Below are 25026 nucleotides of genomic sequence, written 5' to 3' on the forward strand. Positions count from 1 at the left end.
TTTGTGTCTTTTTTTATTAAATCTCAAGAAAAGTCAATGCCTTTTAATCTAAAATAAAATATATTAAAAATAAATATAATTTTACAGGCCATTACTTAATGATTTTCATTTTTAGTTTTTAATCATATAGAATAAACTTTTATTTTTAATAATATATGACATAAGAGAGTACAAAAAATAAATAAATTTTCTCATTTTCTTATCCTTTCCTCAAACATTCAAGCAAACTTAAGAATTTATTAACTAGAAAATTTGATCAAACAATGAGGGCAACAATCATACCTTATCAGTAGCATCAATTCTGGTTGTACTTCTCACTTTTTGATTTTTTTTTTTTCGTTTTGGCCTTATTATTATCTAGAGCTAAGCCACTATCTATTGGCTGGCTTAGGGTTTTGAAGTTGCAAATAAAGTGATGTCAATTTTTTCTATCATTTAAAGATTGCTCTTTAGAAATCGATGGGTGGGTAAAACTAAATTATTCTAGCTTGCTGTCTGCTGGAGGCGGGGGCATATTCAAAGCCAAGCTAACACAACTGGTACTTGACCTTGACTCCGTGACTTGACTTTAACTCAATAAAATCCTACAATTTTGTTGAACTGAAACTCAAGACGTCCACAAGTTCTTAAAATATAACGTCAATTCAATGAAGATCAAATTTGGTTAATTGTGTGACATTAAATATATGGATAAAATACATAGCATATGATTTATATAACACAAGAAAAATAAAATTACAATTGATTAATTAAGTTTGTCAATTTTTGCATCACAAAATTCAAATTCAACTTGTCAAACAATTCAAATAGCTCAAATTTAATTACAAAATGAGTCAGAAAATATCTCTTTTCGTTTCAAAACCATTCGAAATCACATGGGCATGGAGGCAGTAAAGTGAAACAGAGTCCAACTTTTCTCTATTCATTTACGCAATTGACCAAATGCATAATGCCGCTGAACATCCAATACAACCAAAACCACACAGCATTTTAGGCGTATAATCAATTATATGTCCTCCGTGCTTGCCTCTAGGCCGGCCATTAAAATATGAAGTCGTGAATTTCAATTTGGCAATTTGTATGCTACTTCATGCTGGGCAAGCAAGTTCTCATTAATCTTTCACCGCAACATACATGCAAAGAGAAGTACATAAAACAAAAAAGGCTATAAATTCAGCATTTTCTAATGATAAACATTAAACAGAAATACACAAGAATATACAAGGATGAGCACCTAGTAGACCCATGTTGCAAATTGCAATGCATCAGAACTAGAACAAGCTGAATCCCCTACCAACCACAAGGGTCAACCTTGAATTCATCAGTCAGGGGAGATTGCAAAAAAAAAAAAAAAATGCCCCAGAGAGATTTGGCAGCCAGTGCTACAATTTTCATCAGTTGCAAAATCTGAGGCAGAAAGTGAGGTTGAGTAATACATGATTAAGGCTGCAGGGAATGTGTCAGTGATTCAACTTCAGCATCTATGAATGGAGGGCCAGGATGTTGAAGAATAACTTTAAATCCAGGTTTACTGTAAGATTATAACTTATGCTACCGTATTTACAGTGACTATTTCTTTATGAGAACCTAAAACTTGCCTGGGTATTTGAAAGGTTGCATCCGTCCCTGCCTTTAATCATTTTCATGGTATAACCACAAAATTTGCAAGTTCACCCTATGTAATATCTGCTGGAATGCACAAAATAATTCATGTGTCTACATCAAGTGCTGTTTGCAAGCCGCATTTACTGTCTGAAACAGAAAGCAGACCTCTCTTTGGTAGTCTTAGCTGCAAAATTGAAGAAATTGAGTGACCTTTGTGAGGTATGGATAATTCTAAGGTAGAGTTTGGGAGCTCAGATTTTGAGGCTTGGATATGGAATTGTGTAGATTTGAAATAAATTTAATGCAATTTAATACTAAGTTTTGTTCAGATCCACTTAAATCCAAATCAAAGATCTCAAATCTATGCTTCCCATCACAAGGTAAAAGTTAAAAGAGTTCAAAACATTTATAAATACATACCTTTGATTTTGTAGTCCTCCACCCTCCCGAGCCCTGACATGGAGTACATGAGAATTTCTCAAAGGAATTCAAAACTGCAGTCTCACCAAGGTCTGAGCAGCAAGCAGGTAGATCCTACACCCAGATCGAAAATTCTTTATTTAAACAAAATTGAGGGGAAAAAAATGATTGTCAAATCACTAAAGGCAAATTGGAGATAATTTTGCCTTTAAATCTAATTAGTAACTCTTATTACAATTTCATTTTTTTCCCAGTGGGATTTGACTTGATAGAGATTTTTTAACAGCCAAATGAACTCCACAAGAAAAGTTTGGAATTTAGATGATCCTTCACAATACAGTCTCCCCTACCCCTAACCCAAAAAAGAAAAGGAAAAATGCCTACAACCTCCAACCATTCTCTATGTACTCACTGATGCCTTCTCAAACCAAAATTTTTTCTTTCCTTATTTTTAAAAGAAAAAAAAAAAATAGTAACCTTAAGATATATTGACAAACCATATCTCACAAGCTTACCTCATCCTTTGGTGCTTCAGGATTTTTAATCTGCAATCGATCAATATAAAATAATACCTGCATAGGCAAAACAATAAATAATTAAATAGATTAATAATATATGAGAGAGAGAAGAGAGAGAGAGAGAGAGAGAGAGAGAGAAAGGAACAAATTTGTCAAGGTTAAGAACATCAACAGAACACTGAAATAAACTGTGCTAAATTTAAATGCCATTAAAAAGCAACTTACTCAAACAATTTGCAATAAAGAAGATGCCAAATGATAGCAGTGAATTCTATTGAACTGCAGTTGGATATTTGCAAGGCATTTACAAACACAAGAAACCCTACCTTGTTGAGTAATTGAATATTTGATGCATCAGTAGCCAGGACCTGTACGCCAAGACAATATTTGCGGGTAGTGCAGAATGGGCAAAAAATGGTACTGAATACACACCCATCTTCTTCACACCAGATTCCCTGTCCTGGAGCATCTTCGAGGGTTCTATCACACAATCTCTTATTTACTGATGAAATTTCAGATACGACAATGGGTACACCTGTTGATGTATGCACAGTTGGAGCTTCCATGCTTCCTTTCAAAAGAGAAGCCAGATGAACTTTTGATATTGAAGTTAGTGAGCACTTAACATAATTATCTTCGTAGAGACCCAATGGGTTTCTACAGAGTGCACAAAAAAGTTTTAGTCTCTTGTTCATGTCAAGACCAGATGACAAACATGATACACTGTTATTCACCATGAATGAAAGAGGAGCTGTAGACTTCTTAAATATGTGCTTTGAACCAAATTCATTTCCATTGTCTGCATCTTTACTTGACATTAAACTTCCCATATGACTTACAAGGCCAGAAGTTTTGGTTTCAGGACTGTCAGATTGTTCTAGCTGGATAAGGTTAACTAATGGTGACCTAATAAACTTTCTCCTTTTCTGGGCATGAGAATTGACACTCAAATTCAGAGATGATTCAATTTCTGGCATTGTGATCTCCGTGACATTTCTCTCTGGAGTTGCAAACTGTTGCATTGCCTCCTTGGAAGGGGGTCCACTAGGACTTGTAAAGGACATTGAACAGAATAATTGATCCGGAAAATCAGTAGAAGCCTGATTTGTGGAGTTCTCATCCTTGCATAAGGATTGTGGACTGGTCATGGGGATATTGCAATCCATACCAGGGGTTTCTTTCACAATATATATTTCTGTGCTCTCACTGAGAAATTCCTTGTTTATAGCCTTGGAGCACCTGCAGAAAACATGAAGTTTTTATCTTAACAAAGGCATAGAAGTTTGATTACTAATATATGAGGCCAAAAAAACTAGTTAAATAGATTTCATACCTTGAGTCTTTCTTAATGTCAGTTTCTACGTCAATATATTCTCTGCAGATGCTATTGTCCTCATCAATTAGTACACATGCCTCAACTGTGTCATCGGCTTGAGCAGGTTTCTCAAGTTCCCTTCCATGGTCTAAGGCTGCTTTCTTTACTAAGTTACTAGACTTGCTCAATTTCTGATTTTTCCTTCGTGTAGACCCTTTGCTCCCCATAGAAAAAAAATTTTCCACATTATTATCTGAACCATGTAAGACATTTATGGTCTTTGTTCCACCGCGTTCCTAGAAAAAAAAATCAGATTAAGAAACTACTTTGTTTTTGGCATTCATGTTGGATAACAAGGGAAAAAGAGAGTTTAGATGTCAGAAGAATTAAATATTAATGAGACCTTGACATCTCTGAAAAAAGATTTTAATCCTTCTAGTGACATGTCAAAGCTGTCATACTGTCTAATGGATTTCCGTAGCCATTTTGAAATGTATGTTGTATTCCTCTCTTCCCGAAAGCGCTCATCTGCTTACAGAGAATTTGATATAAGCAATAATACATGACTAGATCCAAAACAGAGACCATTGAATGTTGCATTAAGATTACAATCAAAATTAAGCTTCAGCCTTCCGCTAATCCATCAAAAACCTTTATTTCATAATCAATGAAGCCAACCAAACTCCTTTTATGAAATACTGGAAAAGCATCATCCACAATCAGTGAAACAAAGAAAAGAAATACCTAATAAGATGACAGCTCCATAGTCAAATCTGTGTCGTATACAACGGCCTACAAAAAGTAAGAGGTAGGAAATATTAAAGGTTTTTATTGTGTGTGCACATGCATCTCTGTGTGTGTGCATGTGTTTGAGAGAGAGAGAAATGTCTTCGAGATCAGAATCATGACTTTTTCTCACTGCCTTAATCTTAGAAATTTATTTATTTCCATTATCCTTATAAGCCTTAAAGTAAATCGTTGTCCAGCATTTTTAGTCTTTATCTGCAACAAGAGGCTCAAGATATGGAAAAGCTTCACCACATGCAAGGAATAAGGCTGCATTATTAGACCAGCCCACCCTACACTGCATTGGTGAGAGGCCAAAACTAGGTTGCCCTTTTTTATTTTCAGTCATTTATTTGAAACTAAAATTTAAGTGAACATAGAAATATGAAATAAGTTGAAACACCATATCAAGAGAGAATTCAATTCCTCACAAAGGAAAACTTACATATAAAAATTATCTTAAATTTTCCATGACATAAGAAATGAACATGGTGAATAATGAGTATAAAAAATAATAGGATAAGGATCTTGTGTAACATTTTGAGCAAGAAACATGAAGAACATAGTCCACAAGAACTTATGAACAACATGACTGAGAAACATAACTACCACAGAAAAAATGCACAATTCAGACAATTGAAAGTGAAGCCAATGATGGCACATACCTACAGCTTGATTCAGGGCTCGAAAAGCTTGGTGGCAATACCATTCATTCCCACTAAGCAGGTTCTTGGATGATTTATACATGTCATTATATTTCTTCTTTTGTGCAACTTGAATATCATTTCTGATAACAAGATCCAGTCAGCGGATATGACTGGATAAAATTAAGTCATTATTGTTTCAGAAATAAAATATTTTTCAAAAAGAGTTATGCTTACATGTTTGGAAAGGGAATGCCAACGACAATCTGAGATTGTTAAGAACAACATTTAAACTTCAAAAATGTCTAAATAAATATGAACAAGTTTGCTTCCAATAAAATTCAAATCTTCTAGGGGGAGGGGGCGAGGGGGAGGGGGGTGGGGTATTATTTTTACAGACTAATAGCAGTTTATGAGAATCACATCACAGGGAGGTACAGTTAAACTGTCTAAGCATATAATGTCATATTTACCCCTAAGGTAATGTTTGGTTCATAGTTGGAATCGGAATCAAAATCAAAATTAGAATCCACAAAATCGAAACAAAATGTCAGATTAATCTCTCATGTTTGGCTCAACACAGAATTAAAATTGAAATTGCATTATAGTCGAAAATGAGTCTAATTTATCAATTATGACGTTATAATATAAAAGCATACTCAACTAATTTAATATGGAATAATAATATTATAAATATATAATTATTATATAATATTGTTTTATTGAATCAAATATTTTTTTTACAACAAAATCATTTTGATAATCATGCATTTTATTATACTTTGTATACTACATTTTATCATATTTTTTGTTATTAGCATTCTGTTTCACTATATTATTAATATAATATTTTATCTTATATTTTATAATTATCATATTTTAATATGCAATTTATTATGTGTAAATAAAAATATCATATATTACAGAGCAACCTCCCTTGAGGTTTGACAAAAATTAGATAACCTCCCCAGAGGTTTCAAAAATCCCAGGAACCTCCCCTAAGATTTGATAAAAAGACACAAACCTCCCCTTGTATTTTACAAAAGATAAATTTTTTTGCGAAAGGTTTATGTCTTTTTAGCAAACCTCAAGGGAGGTCTATGGCATTTTTTAAACCTCAGAGGAGGTCTCTACCTTTTTGCCAAACCAAAAGAGAGGTGAGTGTCTTTTACCTTATATTATAATATTACAGCATAACTTATTATTTAATATAAAATAATAATACAATAAATCAATAACCATAACATTATATTCTATTACACAATAGTATTATATACTTTCGTATGTTATATATTATTAAATCTTACTATTATATATTTGTATTAATGATATTAGCAATTAATATTTTATCTTATTTTAAGATTATATATAATAATTAAATAAATAATCATACCACAACTACATCATAGTATTAATAATAATGATTATAATATTTTGAATTAAAATTATTTTTATATATTTATATCTAATGATATCATAATATTTATACTACATTTTAGATTTATGTAATATAAATTACATTATCTATTCAATTAATATTATTTTAAAAATTTATGTAATATATATAATATTATATTATAATAAATCCGTGCCCACCCGTATGTATTTATTATACAATAGAATTATATTCTTTTGTATATTATGTCATCATTAAATTTTATTATATATTTATAATTGATGATATAATAAACATTATATTATATTTTATTTTTTAAGATTATAAATAATTATATAATAAATCAATAATCATACCGTAATTATATTATAATATTTTAATATTTAATACCATTCAATTAATTTTTATATGTTCTAATATTATTATGTATAATAACAAATATTAATAATGATGGTTTAATATTTATATAGAAATATATTATTATATATTTATATCTAATAATATCATAATATCACACGGTGCAAAGGTAAGGTTGTCACCGTGTGACCTACAGGTCACGGGTTTGAGGCATGGAAATAGTCTCTTGTAAAAATGCAAGGTAAGGCTGCATACTATAAGCCCATTATGGTCCACCCCTTCCCCGGACCCCACATACGTGGGACCTTTGTGCACCGGGCTGCCCTTTTTTATGTAATATATATTAAATGATATAAACAGCACACTTTATTTGATTCCAAAGAGGCGGGAATCAGAAAGTAAGCAAAAGGGAGAATTTCATTCTTGCATAGAATGGGGATCAAAATGAGACTATGGCAAAACAAACACTAGGAATCAAATCAACCATTTCGATTCCGATTCCTCGAGTTGATTCCCAATAAGCAAACAACACCTAAGAGAAATATTCTAAGAGTTGAAATGACAATATATTGATATATCAATGAGGGTATAAAAGGATACAACCACTCGAGCATTTTCGTCAGAAAAGTCAATTCCTTCAGAAACCTGTAATCAGTTAGAAGCAGTTCACTGATGCAATCCATATTTCTGGCTGTAAAATCTCAATGGAAGTGGCCAAGCAGAGGAAAGCAGAAAAAGAGATTTGTTTCCAGAAAATCAATATGAATTGTGCACCTTTCCACGGCAAACTGCAAGAAAAGCAGCTCCTTCCTCTGAACTTTTTATGGACTCTTTTGCACCAAAGTAATTAAGGATCATTTTCTTTTCCCTTCTCTTTCTTCCAAGTGGAGGTTTGTTACCTCGACGAATACAATCATAATAGCATTTTAAAGTAGAATCAAAATCATCCTGGCTTCCACCTCTTGGCTCTACATAAACCAATTAAAGATTTGCACTCTCAATCAAAAGAAGGAAAAAAATTAGAAATAAATAAAACAAAGAAGCAGAAAACTAAAAAAATAAATAAAGATGCAAAAGACATAAAGTGCAGAAAATATGAATGGCATGCAGCATCCGCCATCAGATCAGTTCTGGTATCCATAAAAAGCAAGTCAAATGCACACAAGCATAGCTGATCCAAAATGTAAACTAGTTCAAGTCCTCAGCTACATAAATGACACATTCAGGTGAAAGACAAAAGAACTCTCACCAACAAAAAAGGATTTTTGTGCATTTAGTCGAGACCATTGACCTGTTTCCCGCCAACGATTACACAGTTTCTCCATCAGCTTATAGCTTGGGAAGAAAACTAGAGCACCTCCAGGAACAATCTTGCATATCTCCTCTAAAGATGTGCCAAGTGCATCCTCCACCAGAAAATAAGCACAATTTTTTTTAAATTAGAATTGTTACCCATTCAAATATGTGAGAAAATACCATTTGCAATCAATAAAAAAAAATCAGTGAAAAAATTATTTAATACCTGGAATGCAAACCCATCAGCTGTTTTATAACTTGCATTCAATGGATAATTACCAGCACCAGTAGGGATTGTAGCAGCCCATAACTTCAGGAGAAATTTAGATAAATAATTAACTAAAATAGCAATAAGAACAATTACGCCGAACAACCATTGAGTACCAAGGAGAATACATGAAATATCATTCATACCTGTGACTCAGGTTCTATCACATGTGGAGCTTCCAGGCAAGTTCCAAACTGAACACCCAGTTCAGATGAAAAGGAATTCATTGGTGACAAGGTCCTATTGCCATAAAACCATGGTGAGTACATAATGTAATAGGAAAACAATACTTTGGATCATGAAACTAAAGAAAGTACACGGGAACTAAATAGGGGAAAATGCAATAGTGCAAGCAAAGCTTTTTGAAAAACTCACTCCAAGAGATGGCATAATTTGAGATATTATAATTATTTCTGCCATTCGTTTGTGTGAGAGAGTATGGAACAATGCTACATAGAATGCAGAACCTTCTGGTTCATGAAATGGGAACAGGATCACAGTACAGCACATGTTCTAAAATGTGGAAAGTTAGTGGTGCACTAATATAACTTTATTGGCAAAAAATATGTAATGGCATTCATATATTTTGGAGCATATGTTGAGGTGCTTCTAAGTCAAAGAGTTTTTCTTCAGTGAAACAGATTAATAATGACTGGAACTAGAAGTATAATGTGTTAATCCTGTTACAACCAGAGGAGCCCATGGGTGAGCTTGATACACATGAGTGAACACCAACTTGACCCAAAAGCTTAAGCCTATTGGGTCTTGGGCCCAACCATGTATATAAGCACCCATCATCCACTCAAATTTTCCAATGTGAGACAAACTCACAAGTGAAATTCTCAACAATCTCCCCTCACTTGTGAGTTCCAACTGCTCCCCCTTGAACAGAAACCGTCTCCCTTATGAGAGCAAGTCCATTTCCCCAACAGTTGCTCAAGTGGGTCTTACCACTGGCGCCTTACATGCATCAGATTGCATTCCACGTGCCTTCGAACCAATCCTACCTCTCACGTCTTGACCCTATTCGGATCCATCCCCGGCCTAGATGATCCTTATTGGCCTTGGCCACACACTTGGTCCTCTAACTGGTAGCACGTCAGGAGAATTAGCTTCCCGTCTCAACTTTTACGATGTCGCTCACCCAGAGTTACGAACCATTGGCTCTGATACCACTTATTACGACCGAAGGAGCCCATGGGTGGGCTTGATACACATGAGTGAACACCAACTTGACCCAAAAGCTTAAGCCTATTGGGTCTTGGGCCCAACCATATATATAAGCACCCATCATCCACTCAAATTTTCCAATGTGAGACAAACTCACAAGTGAAATTCTCAACAAATCCTCTATTTTAACTAATTAAAATATGTTTGTGAAAAAGATTGAACTAAAAAATTCGATCGTTGGATTTAGTGTTTCGAGATGAAAAAGTACCACATTTCAATTCGTGGTTTGCTAGAGTGCTAGTGTTTTCTGGTAACTATGGCATGGAACATTCTAAGGACCAAAAGCACAACAAAGACATGGCAAATCAATTAAAAAATTAAAGATCATAATGATAATGACAACACAGTGCTTTAGTATGATCATATTGGATGTAATTTGTGAGTATAGGCTATATTGTCGATAGCATGGCCAATCTTGCTATGGATAAAGGGTCAACTATTGGTCCCACTGATGTTTCTCCTTGGATGGCATGACAGAAGATAGAAGTCAATGACAAGGTTGTATAACATGAAACGATGGGCATATATTTTGATTCTTTATATGATGCTAATCAAGTATCATCCCCAAAGTTTGCAGCCATATATGCCCATACTCACCCAGACGTTAGAATCATGGATCGAGTAATATCAGCAATGCCTTTGAAGACGACAGCTGGATTCAAGCACCACAAACTGAAAGTATACATCCAGCTGCCAGAACAATTTCCTGCATGCACCATGAACCATAATAATAAGTTAAAAAAACATTGGCGGCAGAAGGAATATTAATAAATAGAATAGTAATGAAAGAGTTCCGCTAAAGTTATTGGGCAGATATTATCGACTAGGGATCAATAAAGAATGCATGGATCATAACAGCAATTAAACATCAAACCAATTGAAGCCAATAATGACAACATTAGCTTATATATGATCCAAAAAAAGAGTAATGTATCATCTAGGGATGCAAATGAACTGATTGGCCCTCAACAAGACTAGATTGGCATGAACAACTCCAATAGATAAAAAATAATTTCTAGATTCATCTTCTTTCGATACCGCTAAGGCCTGATATATATTGTTGGCCTACATACTAACAATTTTAAGATTTTAGGTAAAGTGATATTCTAACATTTTGTATCAAAGCCCAGTTGCCAAGAGGTCCTAGCTTCTAGTCTTGTTGCCCATGTTTTTATTAAGAGTTATCTTATTCCCTATAATGATGTTGTTTATTGTTTGTTTATCCCTCCATGTGCTGTCATGCTGCATGTGCGAAGGAGGGTTAAGGCCTGATATGCATCGTTCACCACAACCTAACAGCTTAAGCATTTAGGTGAAGTGGTATTCTAACAAATGCAACATCAATTAGTAAGTTCAAAACCCATTTAAATTTCACTGGGAGACAAACTGTTCTATCACTAGTATTTCCAAAGAAAAGGAACAACATTATGAACACTTACCAGCATCTCTTTTAACATAGTGCCGTAAAACAAGTTGATAATCATATATGTGAAGCCCATTCCCAGAGAAAAAGTAACTAAGTGAAGAGAATAACCCTGTATGGCACAGCAAAAAACAACAATTACAATTTTAATACTCTAATTGTCAACAAACAATTTAAAAGTTTATAGGGACAAAAACAAAGAACATTACATACCTTCCAATGTTGTCACTGACGGGCCACTTAAATGAGGTAAGGACAACTCTGTATCTGAAGCATCTCTAATTGCCTATTAAAAAAGTTGACTTGGTAATAGAACATACTGAAAGGATCTAACCCACAAAATTGCATGGTGGAATACCTTTTTTACACATTCTTGCAAAATCAGGAAATATTGTTGTGAAATATTAGCTTCTTGGAGCTCTTTCAGGGCCTTATCACCAGTCCAACTGAAAGAGATAATTAAGATATTTACAGAAAACATACAAGTAAATTTTATGGATGTATACTTTATATGAATCTAAGATAAAAGTTTAAAAGGAGAAAAAAAAAAAAAAAAACCCTTTGGAACCCCTTTGGAGTTGTTCATAAACATAATGCATATGGTAACAAAAGGGAGAGAGGGAAGTAAGAAATAAATAAATAACGAACATATATATAAGAGATCCATCACATGGAACCACCAACACATGAAGGATGATCAAAATTAGCTAAAATAACTCACCATGAGAAGTAGTGCTGAAATTCACGCTTTTCTAAGGAACTTTTCCTCCGTTCCATCCAACTTCTGATTTCCTATATAATTTATCATTCATTACTGACTGAAAATAACTATGAATTGAACCCCAAACAAATAGAACAAATAGAATGATTACCTGTGTCATTTCATACAAAGGTTGATAAACCAATACATCAGTTGAACAGAGTTGTTGTAGTTCCATCTGCAGTTCTTTAGTAATGTATGACAGCTATAAGTAACATAAAAATAATTTTACAAAGAGCTAAATAATCAGTTTGAAAATTACCATGCAAAACATCTTCTTCAATATCCACACTACCAGAGTCCCGAGCCATGTCCTCTATATTACTGTCAACCAGAAAAATTAAAAATTTAGTTATGAAATTGGAGAAACTGATACAATGAAAAGAAAAGACCCAATACCAATCAGTCATTCAAGATTTCTTGGTTCAAATCTTTTGAACAAGACATGGCGTGGATCAAATGGCAAGGCAAATGACATAAGAAGCAATAATACATAAAACTTCAAAAACTGACATACCCTCTCTAATTCCTAGAATATGCGCTTCATGTCAATGAAGTTCCAGCCTCTATGCCATGATATAAAAACTTCATCTTCCAACATAAAGTTGAGCTAAACAATATGGAGTCTACAGTTTACAATGCTTCAAATTACCTAAAATTTGGACCATCTAATATACAATATAATATTATTGAAGTCAAAAACTTGTTTGGTTTACACAGCTTTCAATTACAAAGGTTCAAGACTCTACCTAAATTAGCATATTTTAGGTAGGAAATCAGAAATCCACCTAGAAGGTGTTTGTTTACCTGCAATCAGAGTGAAGGTATCGGAACTTGATTTCTTCATCCCAAATTCCAAGCATTTGGTACATGCTAGGAATTGGAATAATGTATGCAGACCCATGTTTAGACCAGAATCACGTTTTTCTTACCAAAGGAGCTCGATTAGAAGGGGAATTCGAGTAATTTAACAAAAACATGTTTCTCCTCTCATAAATTTGTATGCAGTCAAGGAATTAAAGTATGACCAAAATGAAAATCAAGCAGCAATTTGATTTTAGTTCCTTGAATTACTCAGAAGCATTATTAAGTATGACCCTTCCTGAATCCCATTCAATAAGAATCACCTCAATTCCAATCTGTTTGATTCCCATTCCAATTTTCGGCAACCAAATGCCCCCTACTTCAATCACTCGCCCAGAAGAATTTTCAATCTATGAAATCTAGTGAACTTTTGAGTCAGTATCAGAACATTATAACAAAAACTGTAATTTAGTAGCCAAGTGCTCACAACAAAAGCGCATTATGAGTGCTTTGTGAGGAAACAATTGCATCTATTTTGTGCTGGTCATTTTCTTTTAGTTGGGGAGAATGAGGACTGAGGAATGTGAGGCTTATCAATTACAAGCATCAAAAAGGCAGAAAACTCTTTTTATCCTGTCTCTCGTGGTCAAGAAAATTGAATAAAGTGAAGAGCATTTAACTTTTAAATCCATGTAACTCTTAGTTGCCAAATAGTAAAATACCACAAGTAAAATTATTGAATAAGGCTCAATTGAGTGGAAAATTTTGTGTTCACAGGCCATAAATAATGAGAAAAACAATCTTTTAAACTTTCATTTCTTTTGCTCACTGGCACATTCAACAAACAAACAAAGGGTTAGAGGAAACAATCCATAGAAAGAAGTTGGAAGACGTACTGGGCTTCATCAAGAACCACAATGGCCCCTTCAATGTCTATGTCCATTGCTCTACGAACAATTGGATTAACAATGTAGCTATATGGGCAGAAAACTAATTGTGCATCCTCCGCCATAGAACATGCCGCAAAATATGAACAACCTAAAAGTTGGACAGAAATTCTTCCATTAGTTAAGTTATATTGGCAGCAACACCAACACTTTAAAATCCTATATTAGGGACCACAAAATAAAACAAACCTTTCACAACTTGTCCAACTTTCACAAGATCCTCAATATCATGGGCCTCATGGCAACCTCCTTTTTGAAGTGAGGGATGAGCTCTGATTTGTTTCACATTCCTGTTTGAGAGAAAAGGGCAGGCTAATGGTCAATAGAAGAATGTATAATACTGAAAGCAGTGGCATAAGTGACTAAGAACAATCATATATCATATAAGGTAAAGAAAAAAAAAAAAAACTCACTTAAATTCTGGGCATCCTACTTCCCCATTCTTCAGAAGAAGCTTGCTGGAAATTTCCAACTGAATACTTTAGCAGGAGAAAAAATAAATGTAGAACAAAAAAACGGAAAACAAATTTTCCTTATGCATAAAAAATATACCATTCTTCGTCAATGTTCTCATTTGCACGTACACGTGCATTTGTGCAATAATGTTTTCGTGAAGCCTGAAAAGATTTATAAACAATAAACGATCACCAGTACAAACACAGGGGAACAATACCACAATGCCGGCCTAATATACAGCCAAACCAAATAAAAAAGAACAACAAAATGCAATTATAATTGAGTTGAATTCTTCCAACAATGCTCTCCTGGATAAATTTTTCTGACTTGTATAGATTTAGTTTTAGAACCTCTTAGCCCCAACTATAAGATTTTGGTGATGACTGATGATAAAAAGCGCACTTTAGTTTGTTGACATTAAACGACCATTTGAGAGACCTTTTGATGAATGTTATTTCATGGTGAAAATTTATTCTAGGGCTGATCACCACAATTTAGATGGCAAATCACATTTGTGAAGTTAGTATCTCATTTCAAGCCTAAAGCCACTTTAAGATGAAAATTTGGTAGTTGACACTTTCTTCCAAAGCTAATTTTAAAACTAAGATCATTCACAGTGGAACTATTGCATGCTAGCTTCGAAGTAAAATTTACACTTTCACTTTTACTTGCAGGCCACAAATAAGATTAATCAAAATTCTCTTAATCAATATTGAGCACATGAAAAATACAAATCAATTTTGCGCCCAATATTTTACATTAACATCCACTAATTTACTATGCATAAAGCATTACAATAATTGATCTATTATGCTTTATTTTCTCGCATGAGAGCTCCAGATCAATAAAAACAAAGATTTTTCATTGTTGTATGCTTGTATGATCAGTTTGCTAAAAGTATGAGTGTGTAATATTATAATAGTGACAATCAATAAAAGGGAAAGAAGGTGCTGAGACCACCAAGAGTTAGAAGCAGATATTATCAAGGATTAAATATCTAATACTCAATGATTTGACAATAATAATGATGATGATGATAGAACAGGGTGTAAGGTTAAGGATGCACCTACCAAAACAGCCATTGGCACCCGGTAAGTTGTTTTCCGATACTCTCGAATCACTTGAGTAATTTGTGAATGTGTCCTCCTTTTATAACCAAGAGAGAGGGAAAGAGGAAGAAGATGAAGTCATTTAAGCAATCCCATGGCATCCAGATATCTAAAATAAACATTGTGGCTCATTATTTACATTATGCAGCTAGGGGACTCAATCCATGTAAGTTCCAAAATCCAAAGCAAACCTTATCCTATGTTTGGATAGCCTTTATATTTGGATTGTATTAGATTTGGATAAGAATACAAAATTTTGAAATTTTCCACCCAAATTCAAATCCAAGGTCTGAAATTCATGCTCCCAAATGCAGCATTAAAGTAATCTTTTTGTAAATGTAGAGGTGACAACTACGTTGACTCAATCCATGTAAGTTCCAAAATCCATGACAACCCATAAAGTAGTCATTTTGTAAAATGTAGAGGTGACAATTCTATTGCACTGCATTAACATGATGTCATTATCTTCATTGCTTCTTGGAATGGTTCTTTACCAGTTCATTACCAATAAAAGTTATTGATAACAAGTTTCAATTCTTCAGAACTTTATCATTCCAAGATTAAAAATTTACAGACACAACATACCTTAGCAAGGCATAAGAAGTTTAACAAATAAGTTAATTAATCCCAAGGGTATCTCAGCATATAACTATAAAGATACCAAAAGCATAAAATTAGATTGGATAAAATTTTAATTAATAATGCATGAGATATTACATTAAAATGCTTCTCTAGAAACAAACTCGCATGCAACTAAAGCAAACATTTGTTCTGTGTTATACATAAATTCTAAAGTGTTCTCAGCTCCTGCATTCAAGCACGTATGGCCATTTGTGATATTTTTAAAGGATGATTCAAACTCCAATTTGGTTTTGTCATGGTGGTAGAAGATATCTTCAAGACTAGTCAGGGAGTAACAACTTACGAAGCATAGAATATGGTAGGCGCCATCTTCTTCTTTTTGGTTTTGTTGTTTGTAGCAGATGAAGCTGGTTCCATAATCTCTGCCGCTGGAATGACTCAAGAAACCCATACATTATCAATATAAACCCAAAAAATTTTGAATTTAAAGATGTCTATGAGTGTACATTGCACTAACATCAAAGCCTCATCAGAAACAATGACATGCCTTAGCATGGTGATCCTACAAACTGTGCCCACCTGAAATTAGACCATTACCAATTGCTATATGATGTAAACTCAAATTTGAATGTAACTCCTTCATGCTGTCAACTCATGCAAATAAAGCACAACGAACATTGCATGTTGAAAATTTAGAATAATTTGTTAACTTTATTGGGCATTCCACGTCTTGAAATTGGAGTTAAATGCACTTTTAATTGGAGTTAAATACACTCAAGGCTCTCTTGGTTATAATGTCAGGTTTGAATATTGACAGCTTCAACTTTCCATTTGAGAACCTTGGTATTTAAGTGGATAAGGGTGGAGGGGCAGGCCCATTATCCTAATAGATTAGTTGAGTGTTCAAAAGGCCTTGGACACTAGTGTTTCAAAAAAAAAAAAAAAATGTTTTATGTTAGTGATAGCAAATCTTTTTTCCTAATGTCGTCACTGCATCGTGTGCAAATTTCATGCAATTAGTGGACTGAAATCGCAACAATTTAGAAAGTACCGTGAACAAAATCACAACATTTTCGAATGTACATGATGACATTGGGAAAAGAAAATACAGTGACAGAGATAGAAGACTAAAAATGTGTATTTAACTCTAGCAGTTGTGAGTCTTAACTATAAAGTTTATTTTAATACTATATTAACAAAGTAGATTGATCATCTTTTGAAATTAGACTTTATTCAATTGAGTCCTTGGAAAGGACATGTATCTTGGAGTTAGATTTTTAGCTAATTGAGTCTTTGGAGATGGCAAGTACCTTGAAGTAACATTTTTATTTAATTAAGTATTTGGAAAGAGCCATAAATTAGAGTTAGATTTCTATTTATTTAGATTTTAATTTTTTTGTGTTTCTTAAATTCATTATATTAAGTTTACCTTGATTTTTAGGTCTTGTATGCCTATAAATACCATAAGGGATTGGCTCTAAAATATATCTCTACATACAAATCCCCCACATCACTCTTATAATACTACTCTATCATCTAAGTAGAGAGAGTTTGACAACCAAAAAAAGGTGTTCTTTGTGGAGTTTTAGATTCTTCCGTTTGTACAAAATTTGAGAGAGCCGTGCAATTCAAACGAGTCTGTTGTATCTTGGGGGAGACAAGTCAAAGAAAAGTTCTACTGCACCAATTCGTGAGCTAAATCAAAAAAACTAAAGACAGCTTGAACCTCCTTAAAGATAGTGAGATATGTGTGTCTCAACCTAGTTGTGAATGGTGTTTCTGTTTACTTTGGGTTTGAGCTTTTTTTAAAATTATATACAATATTCATAAAAGTTTAAAATTACATCAGAAAATAATTCATGTTGTGATTGATTGCCAGTGACAGAATTAATAAAAAACTAAAAACAAAACATTGCACGCTAAAATATCATTATTTTGCATTCCCTGAGCTAAAGACTCACCTCAACTGACCCTAACAAGCTTATCTTGCGTAACTAAGATCAAGGCTCTATTTTCTCAGAAAATTACAATACATTCAAGTTTAACCAAACCCGCCAAAAGAAACTTTGAACATTGCATGCTAGAGCCTCAGCTCCACCCTGACGTGTTTAATCACTTTGGGTTTAAATTTTTTTTTTAATATTATATTATATTCATAAAAGTTTTGTTGGAGTGTCAAGCTTTAAAATAAAAAATAAAAAAAGGATATGGTCGTCCATTTATTTTCCAATCCAACGGCTGCTGTTGTGGTTTTTTGTTTTTGGGGGGCATTGATGTAATTGGTGTTTCCTTTTCTTGTTGTAAATTAAAACAAAAGTAGCAGAGGGGCGGGGAGGGTCTTCTTGACTTCTGTTTTTCAGCATTAGTTACAGAGCGCAGAGGAGAGTTTTTTCCAGCTGTGAGAGACGTCTTCCCTTGCAGCCGCGTGAGAGAGCACCTGCGACCCGAGGAAGCCATCACGGCCGAGAAAGATCCTTCAGCCGCAGCGCACGGGAGAGGGAGACGGCAGGAGGTGGGTGCGGCGTTGGGTATCTCCAACCTCCAGCGGAGGTTAACGCAAGGGTAAGGCAAGGTAAGCTCAGATTTGGTTTCTTGGGGAGGGTTTCTTTTAGGGAAATCAGGGAGAAAGATAGGGAAAAACCTAGGGTTCTTTGCAGGTGCGAAGAGGGAGTTTCTTGGGTTGTTCTTGGGCTGATTTCCAGAGGAGATCGGTAAGCCCCAAAAGATAAATTTGTGTATATGTATATTTATTTCCACCGATTTAATATAGTGTCTTTGGAGGTGAGTTTCTGACGTGGATGTAGGCCAATTTTTGGGCCGAACCACATAAATGTGTTCATGTGGATTGTGCTTGTCGCATGTTTACATTTTCCTGAATTTATTATTGTTTGGCTGAATTTATTTGGTGAATAAATTATTCTTTCTTGTTCAAGCTTAGCACACACGCACACGTTAAAATAAACAGGTTTTAGTTTAAGTGTGATTGTGGTTGATGCTTAGGAAAAATCAGATTCTTATTATTTTATAATTGATTGAAATCTGAAAATAGAATAAGTAATCAGCTGAATTACACACAAGAAGTTTAAAATTACATCAGAAAATAGTTCATGTTGTGATTGATTGCCTGTGACAAAATTAATAAAAAAACTAAAACTAAAAACAAAACATTGCACGCTAAAATTTCATTATTTTGCATTGGCTAAGCTAAAGCCTCAGCTCAACTGACCCTAACAAGCTTGCCTTGCGTAACTAAGATCAAGGCTCCATTATCTCAGAAAATTACAGCACATTCAAGTTTAACCAAACCCACCAAAAGAAACTTTGAACATTGCATGCTAGAGCCTCAGCTCCACCCTGACGTGTTTAATCGCATAATTAAAATGAAATTCCCATTTTCTTGGAAAACAGCCACACCTCGAGGATTAAACGAATCGAAAAGAAAAATAAATGCTTACTTGAAGACTGCGTTTCAGGAATGAATCCGCCGCCATGAGCATGAGGATCAGACAACGCCTCTGGATTAGGCTTCGATTGAGCTAGATTCGCGGAGAGGTTCTTCGATCTGTGATTCTCTTGCCACGCGAGAACCGAGCAGAGAAGAGAGAGCGTCTTTCCAGTCCCCGTTGGAGACTCGAGCAGCGCATGACAGTGGCCGTCTCTCTGGGCTCGATCGAGTGTGAAGATTACTCTGCCCATGAACGCAAGCTGCGATCCATACGGCTCGTACGGGAAGTCCACCGGGATCCCTCCGATGTAGTGCACATTCTTCCGATTTTTAGGCTTAGGGTTTGTCCGCAGAGTTGCAGAGGTCATCTCTGCGTTTGTTAGCGGTGATTTTGGCTACGCTGCCCACGCATTTAGTTTTATGAGGATGGCTTATTGGAGTCGTCGGCGAAAATGGGGGGTGTTGATATTTGGCGGGAAACAATTTCAATTGGGAACACCAGGAGGCGGCCACTTCTTTCGTACGCTGAAAAATGAGAGGAAACTGGAAAGGAACCGAGCTTAATTAAGTTTTGACTTTTAATACATTTATTATTTAAATTTATTTATTGAATTGTTAAACAAGTTTGAGTTTTTAAACTTCTATTTTAATTTTAATTTAAGCATGGACTAAATTAATGAACTTATAATAAATGAACGTTTTCATTAAAAAAATTTATATATAATAAATAACGTGTACTTGTGATTTGGTCATAAATTTATAACAATAATACTAATACAATTAAACAAGCTCATATTTATTTCTTATTTTAAAAAAAAAAATTAACTATCTATTTGGAGAAGGTTTTGAATTTGAACTTGTGTCGTTTCAAACAATATTTAATACAAATTTTGTTAAATTTTGTCAAAAATCCACTCAAATTCAATTCTAAACTCGAAATATAGCATAAAAATATAATAAATAGAAAACATGAAAATAACAAGCTTATTATACCTAAAATATGAATTCATAATCATAAGCTAGATATAAAACTTCAACAGGCTTGTTCCAGATACTTAAAAGAAGTTTGTGTATAAATATCGAAGTTTACTCGTTCACTAGCATATGGGAACCCAACATCCAACTATTTTCCAACTTTTGAATTCATTGTACCCTTTGTTAGTTGTATTTTGTCATTTATACCGCAAGTCTACTACCGCCTCCAATCAAATTCTTTGACAAGTATCAAAATAAACATAAGGTCTGAACCTAAAAGTGAGCTTAAAGCAAGTTTAAAATGTACTAATTTATCCAAACAAACAATAAAATTGTTCATGAATAATCCAATTTATTTAAATTTCACTAAATGACACGGCTTGTAGTGATTCCAAACAAAAAATAATTAATTAAATTAAATAACTTATTAATAAGAATTATTAATTAAATAATATAATATAATAATATTATTTATATATATATATATATTAACTCTGAAATTTCTGGAGTAAAATAAATTTCAATCAAGCCCCTTAACCTGCGAACTCTCTCTCTCTCTCACCATCTCTCTCGTCTCTCTCTCCCTCAAACTCTCTCTCTTTCCTCAAATTTCACAGTGAAACATGTGCCAATTGAAAAACAGAAAATATCTCTGAGTTCCAATTTCAGCCACCAACATTTTAATCGGAGAGATTTCATGGTTTTGACATCATAGACACCACTCTTGGGATAAGGTAAGGGGAATGGATTATGTTAGTTTATTTTAAAATACGTTCGATTAAATTTAATTACGTAAATTTAATTAGCTTTATGTTAATTAAAATATGTCTGAGTTAAATTAAATTATCGAGATTTGATTATATCATATTTTGCAAATAAATCAAATTGTAAAAATTTGATTATATCGAGTTTCCTGAATTATTCGGGCATATAGAAGCGATGTTTTTTTTTTAGTTATTATATACATATTTAGGAAAAACTAGGCGAGTAGGTCGGGCGCTTTCACTTTTCAAAAATTGCATGTTTTAAATTTAATAAAATTTAAGAGACGATAGGACCGGAATTTTAGAAAAATGTACTTTTCCCGGCCATATTATTTAATTATGATTTAATATAAAACATATGACATGAGATAAACTAATAATAGGTTTTTAAATGGATCTGTTAAACCGTTACTATAATATACTGCAAGTATGTGTTGCTATGCTAATTTATGGATATATATATATAGGGACTGCTATGAAATTATGAAATGACAAGTTCAATATGGGTATGTGAATATGACGGTTTAATTCCGTTAATTCTGGAATGACGGGTTTGATGTAAATATATGAATATGACGATTTAATTCTGTTAGTTATTGAATGACAAGTTTGATATAAATACGTGAATATGACAATTTATTCTATTTTATGGTAAGATAAACTTTGCATCGAATTTGAAATATGAAGTGACTAAATATAAATTTTTGTAAAAGATCATCTGTGTGATGTATAAATCAGAGTAGAAGGTGTGTGTGGCATATAAATTGGAGTAGAAGGCCTGTGTGGCATATAAATCGAAGTAAAAGGCCTATATGACATATAAATTTAGTAGAAGGCATGTGTGGCATATAAAATCGGGGTAGAAGGTCTGTGTGGCGTCTGTACTGATATCGATGGGGAGGTATTCTCAGTACAAAAAATTTGTGTGTATATAGAAATGCTATAGAAGTGTGAATTAAATTTTCTGTGATATGTTGAAAAACTTGCGTTAGTAAATTTATTATGAACTGCTTTATATTATCTGATATATATTATAAAACCTACGTTAGTAGATTTATCCTAACTGCATCGTATTATTTATACCAATGACATATTTATTTAGAAACAATATAAGAAATGTATATAAATGATTGTACACTAAGACTCATCAGTCACACACTGATAATAATATAGTGTGTCTTACTGAAAGGTGTCTCACCCCATCAAAAGATCAACTTTTCAGGGCCTTCAGGGAGTCGAGCCTAGGAGCTCCAAGGCGGGACTTAGACGATCTCGCCGAGGGTGAGTGTGGGCAGGATACTGTTTTGTTTATGTTTGATGTTTTTGGGCATGTTAGGGCGAACACATGTTTATTTTGGGATTTGTTGATGCCAATGTTGGGTTAGCTCTCTAGTATTTATGGCTGTAGAAAAATACTTTACTTCAGTTGTTTATTAATTAAATTATGGACAATGATATTTTGGACGCCACTGGTGTTGGAATTTGTGTAATCCCAAGAGGGGGTGAATTGGGTTTTGAAACATTTTGGCTAATTTAAACTTTTGTCGATTCATCAAATGTCATATCTCATTCAATGTACATGCGTGTATGTAAAATGATTTTAACAATGAAAGCAAACATATATGTGTGCAGTATATTTTATTTAAATCAAATATATGTATACAAATAATTATGACATTAAATAAACATTCATACATATGCTGAATTAAAGTGCGTGAATTTAAATAAGATAGACAGATTTGTTATTGAGGATCGGCCAAACCATCCTACATCCCCGTCTTGGGCATACTCCCCAAGGATTCCACAAACCCTGCTCACTTAAGCGGGCGGAGCAGAAGCCATTACAACTTCTTCTTATGGGGTGAGGTAAACCCCAACTCAATTACAAAGTTGAGCTCAACTTGTATCCCTTACAAGGCAGAAATTCTCTGTTGACTCTATGAGTCAAATCCTGTTTTGATAATAACAAATGACTCGGTATTTGATTTGTGCAATTAAGTTTGTGAACATTATCATGATTTATAATGCACAAATAGTAAACTTGATATGGAAGCCACGAGGAATCTAAAGTACACATCACTTGACTTAATTCATGAAACTAGAAGAATAAAATGATAAAGAAGTAAGCTTCAAGTTCGAGATCTTCAGTGGGAATGGGTATTTAGAATTAAATGTATTTACATATGTCATATGATATAATTCGAAATTCAAACATTCACTAGATTGACCTTAGGACTCATGTATTTCATGAAAAATTCATTTACATTAGTTATAGGTTGAAAGAATTTTTATAGGAAAAATTCTAGAGACCTCGTCTATGAACTCCATGGCCTCGTCAACAAATGCATGAAGGCCACTTGGCAACGAACGGTGTTGTCTCGTCGATGAAAAAATACCAAGAGCCCAAATAGTTCAGATAGTACTCTCGTCGACGAACTCATAGCCTCGTCGATGAATAAGTGTTGTACACTCATCGATGAATATACCCATTCGTCGACGAAGGTCACGGTGGAGAATGACGTTTCAACGTGGACACGGACGTAAATATGATATTTTAAATGATCTAACAGTCAAAAATTGTTTAGATGGCGAGATTGCTTAAACCTAAACTCTAAACCCTAGAGCACCATTTTTTGCATATCTTTTGAGAGCTTTGAACATATTGCATCAATCTTTGGCATACTTTTGAGTGTTTTTGAATCTTGGCTAAGAACTTTTGTTTGCACTCCAAATAATTCATATTTGTCTGGGCATTTGCATCTTCAAGATCCCAGCGAATACACGCACAACTTCTACTAAATCTTGTTTGATCTTGAGGTTTGAAAATTTATTTTATTGAAGTTTTTAATCTTTTATTAAACGGTTGTCTTCTCCATCATCCGTGTATCTAAAAATATTATTGGGAGCAAGAAACCTATTTTCCTTAAGTTATTTTTTTGAAAAGTCTTTTGGAAATAATATTCTAAAGTTTAAATCCTTGTGATGCTTTAAGTTATATTTTTTATTCAAAAGGATTTACATTATTGGGTAAAAGGTACTTGAAAAATATTGTTCAAATCTTTACAATATTCAAAGTATTATTTTTATTCAAATATTTAATTTTATAAACTATTTGATAACCAGAACTTAAATCTACGTGTTATACAAAATTATTTATTACAAGGGATCTTATTTTAAATTATTGCATAAAGTACTCTAAAATCAAACCCTAAGTTATCCAAAATATTTATTTATAAAAATTATTTTTTGTGAGATATTGTTTAAAGGGTAGATTTGTAAAGCATTTCATTCTTCATTTAAAGATCATATCTTTCCATACATATTGAGCTTCAAGTTTTTATCATATGATTATGTATTGTGATTTATCTTATACTCGCTATGTAAGAACCCGAACTGTGATATATGGATTAATTATGTAAAAAAATGGTAAATTGGTAAATTGAGCAAAGTTCGTCGACGAAGTCATTTCTGTTCTTGTTGACGAAATTCAGAGGCTCATCAACGAGGAGAAGCCGAGAGATTTCGGGAAACCAGGAATCTCAGGCTCGTCGACGAGGCGTCTTTAGTGAGTCATTGACGAGGGCAGCCGAGTCAAGGGCTATAAATATCAGTTTATCAGTTTCCATTACTTTAGAGTTAAGTAATCTCAAAATATCCTCTCCCTCTCTCTCTAAAACTTGAAGAACTCTCTCTCTCTAGGTTTCTTCACCGTTTGTCGCCTGATTCATAAATCCAACGTTACCGCGTAGATTAGGGGAGGATTCTCTACGTTTTTAGCGGATCGGAATCTCATTTCGAGTTGTTTCGAGTTTTGGGCCAAAATCAAGGTAAGGCTCGGTTTTCATTTATGATTCGAAAATGAAATTTTTGTAAGTTTGGGAGGTTATAAGAACTCGAACTGTAATATATGGATTAATTATGTAAAA

General features: G+C 33.7%; 1 protein-coding gene across 3 annotated transcripts; it reads right to left on the bottom strand.

The window, feature by feature from the left end:
* Window positions 1–728: 728 nt before the first annotated feature.
* LOC131162218 (uncharacterized) lies at window positions 729–19893 on the bottom strand. Of its 3 annotated transcripts, XR_009138718.1 has the most exons (29): window positions 19372–19871; window positions 16260–16353; window positions 15296–15371; window positions 14322–14386; window positions 14183–14227; window positions 13959–14059; window positions 13719–13860; window positions 12281–12342; window positions 12131–12204; window positions 11980–12050; window positions 11617–11704; window positions 11472–11544; window positions 11275–11370; window positions 10433–10541; window positions 8752–8845; window positions 8564–8647; window positions 8291–8447; window positions 7816–8009; window positions 7642–7686; window positions 5526–5554; window positions 5310–5431; window positions 4603–4650; window positions 4262–4386; window positions 3877–4154; window positions 2870–3782; window positions 2541–2597; window positions 2026–2139; window positions 1235–1789; window positions 729–1117 (listed from the first exon to the last, which is right to left on the bottom strand). XR_009138718.1 is itself a non-coding variant. In XM_058118473.1 (28 exons), exons 1-28 carry the CDS (start codon window positions 19727–19729, stop codon window positions 1709–1711), a joined length of 3786 nt encoding a protein of 1261 aa, XP_057974456.1. In that variant the 5' UTR covers window positions 19730–19893; the 3' UTR covers window positions 729–1708. The 3 variants fall into 3 exon arrangements, 2 of the variants coding, with proteins under 2 accessions (XP_057974456.1, XP_057974455.1); XM_058118473.1 differs by having other exon boundaries at window positions 729–1789; window positions 16260–16344; window positions 19372–19893; XM_058118472.1 differs by having other exon boundaries at window positions 729–1789.
* Window positions 19894–25026: the final 5133 nt, after the last annotated feature.

Source organism: Malania oleifera, chromosome 8 (assembly GCF_029873635.1).
Source record: "Malania oleifera isolate guangnan ecotype guangnan chromosome 8, ASM2987363v1, whole genome shotgun sequence".
Lineage (NCBI taxonomy): Eukaryota > Viridiplantae > Streptophyta > Magnoliopsida > Santalales > Ximeniaceae > Malania > Malania oleifera.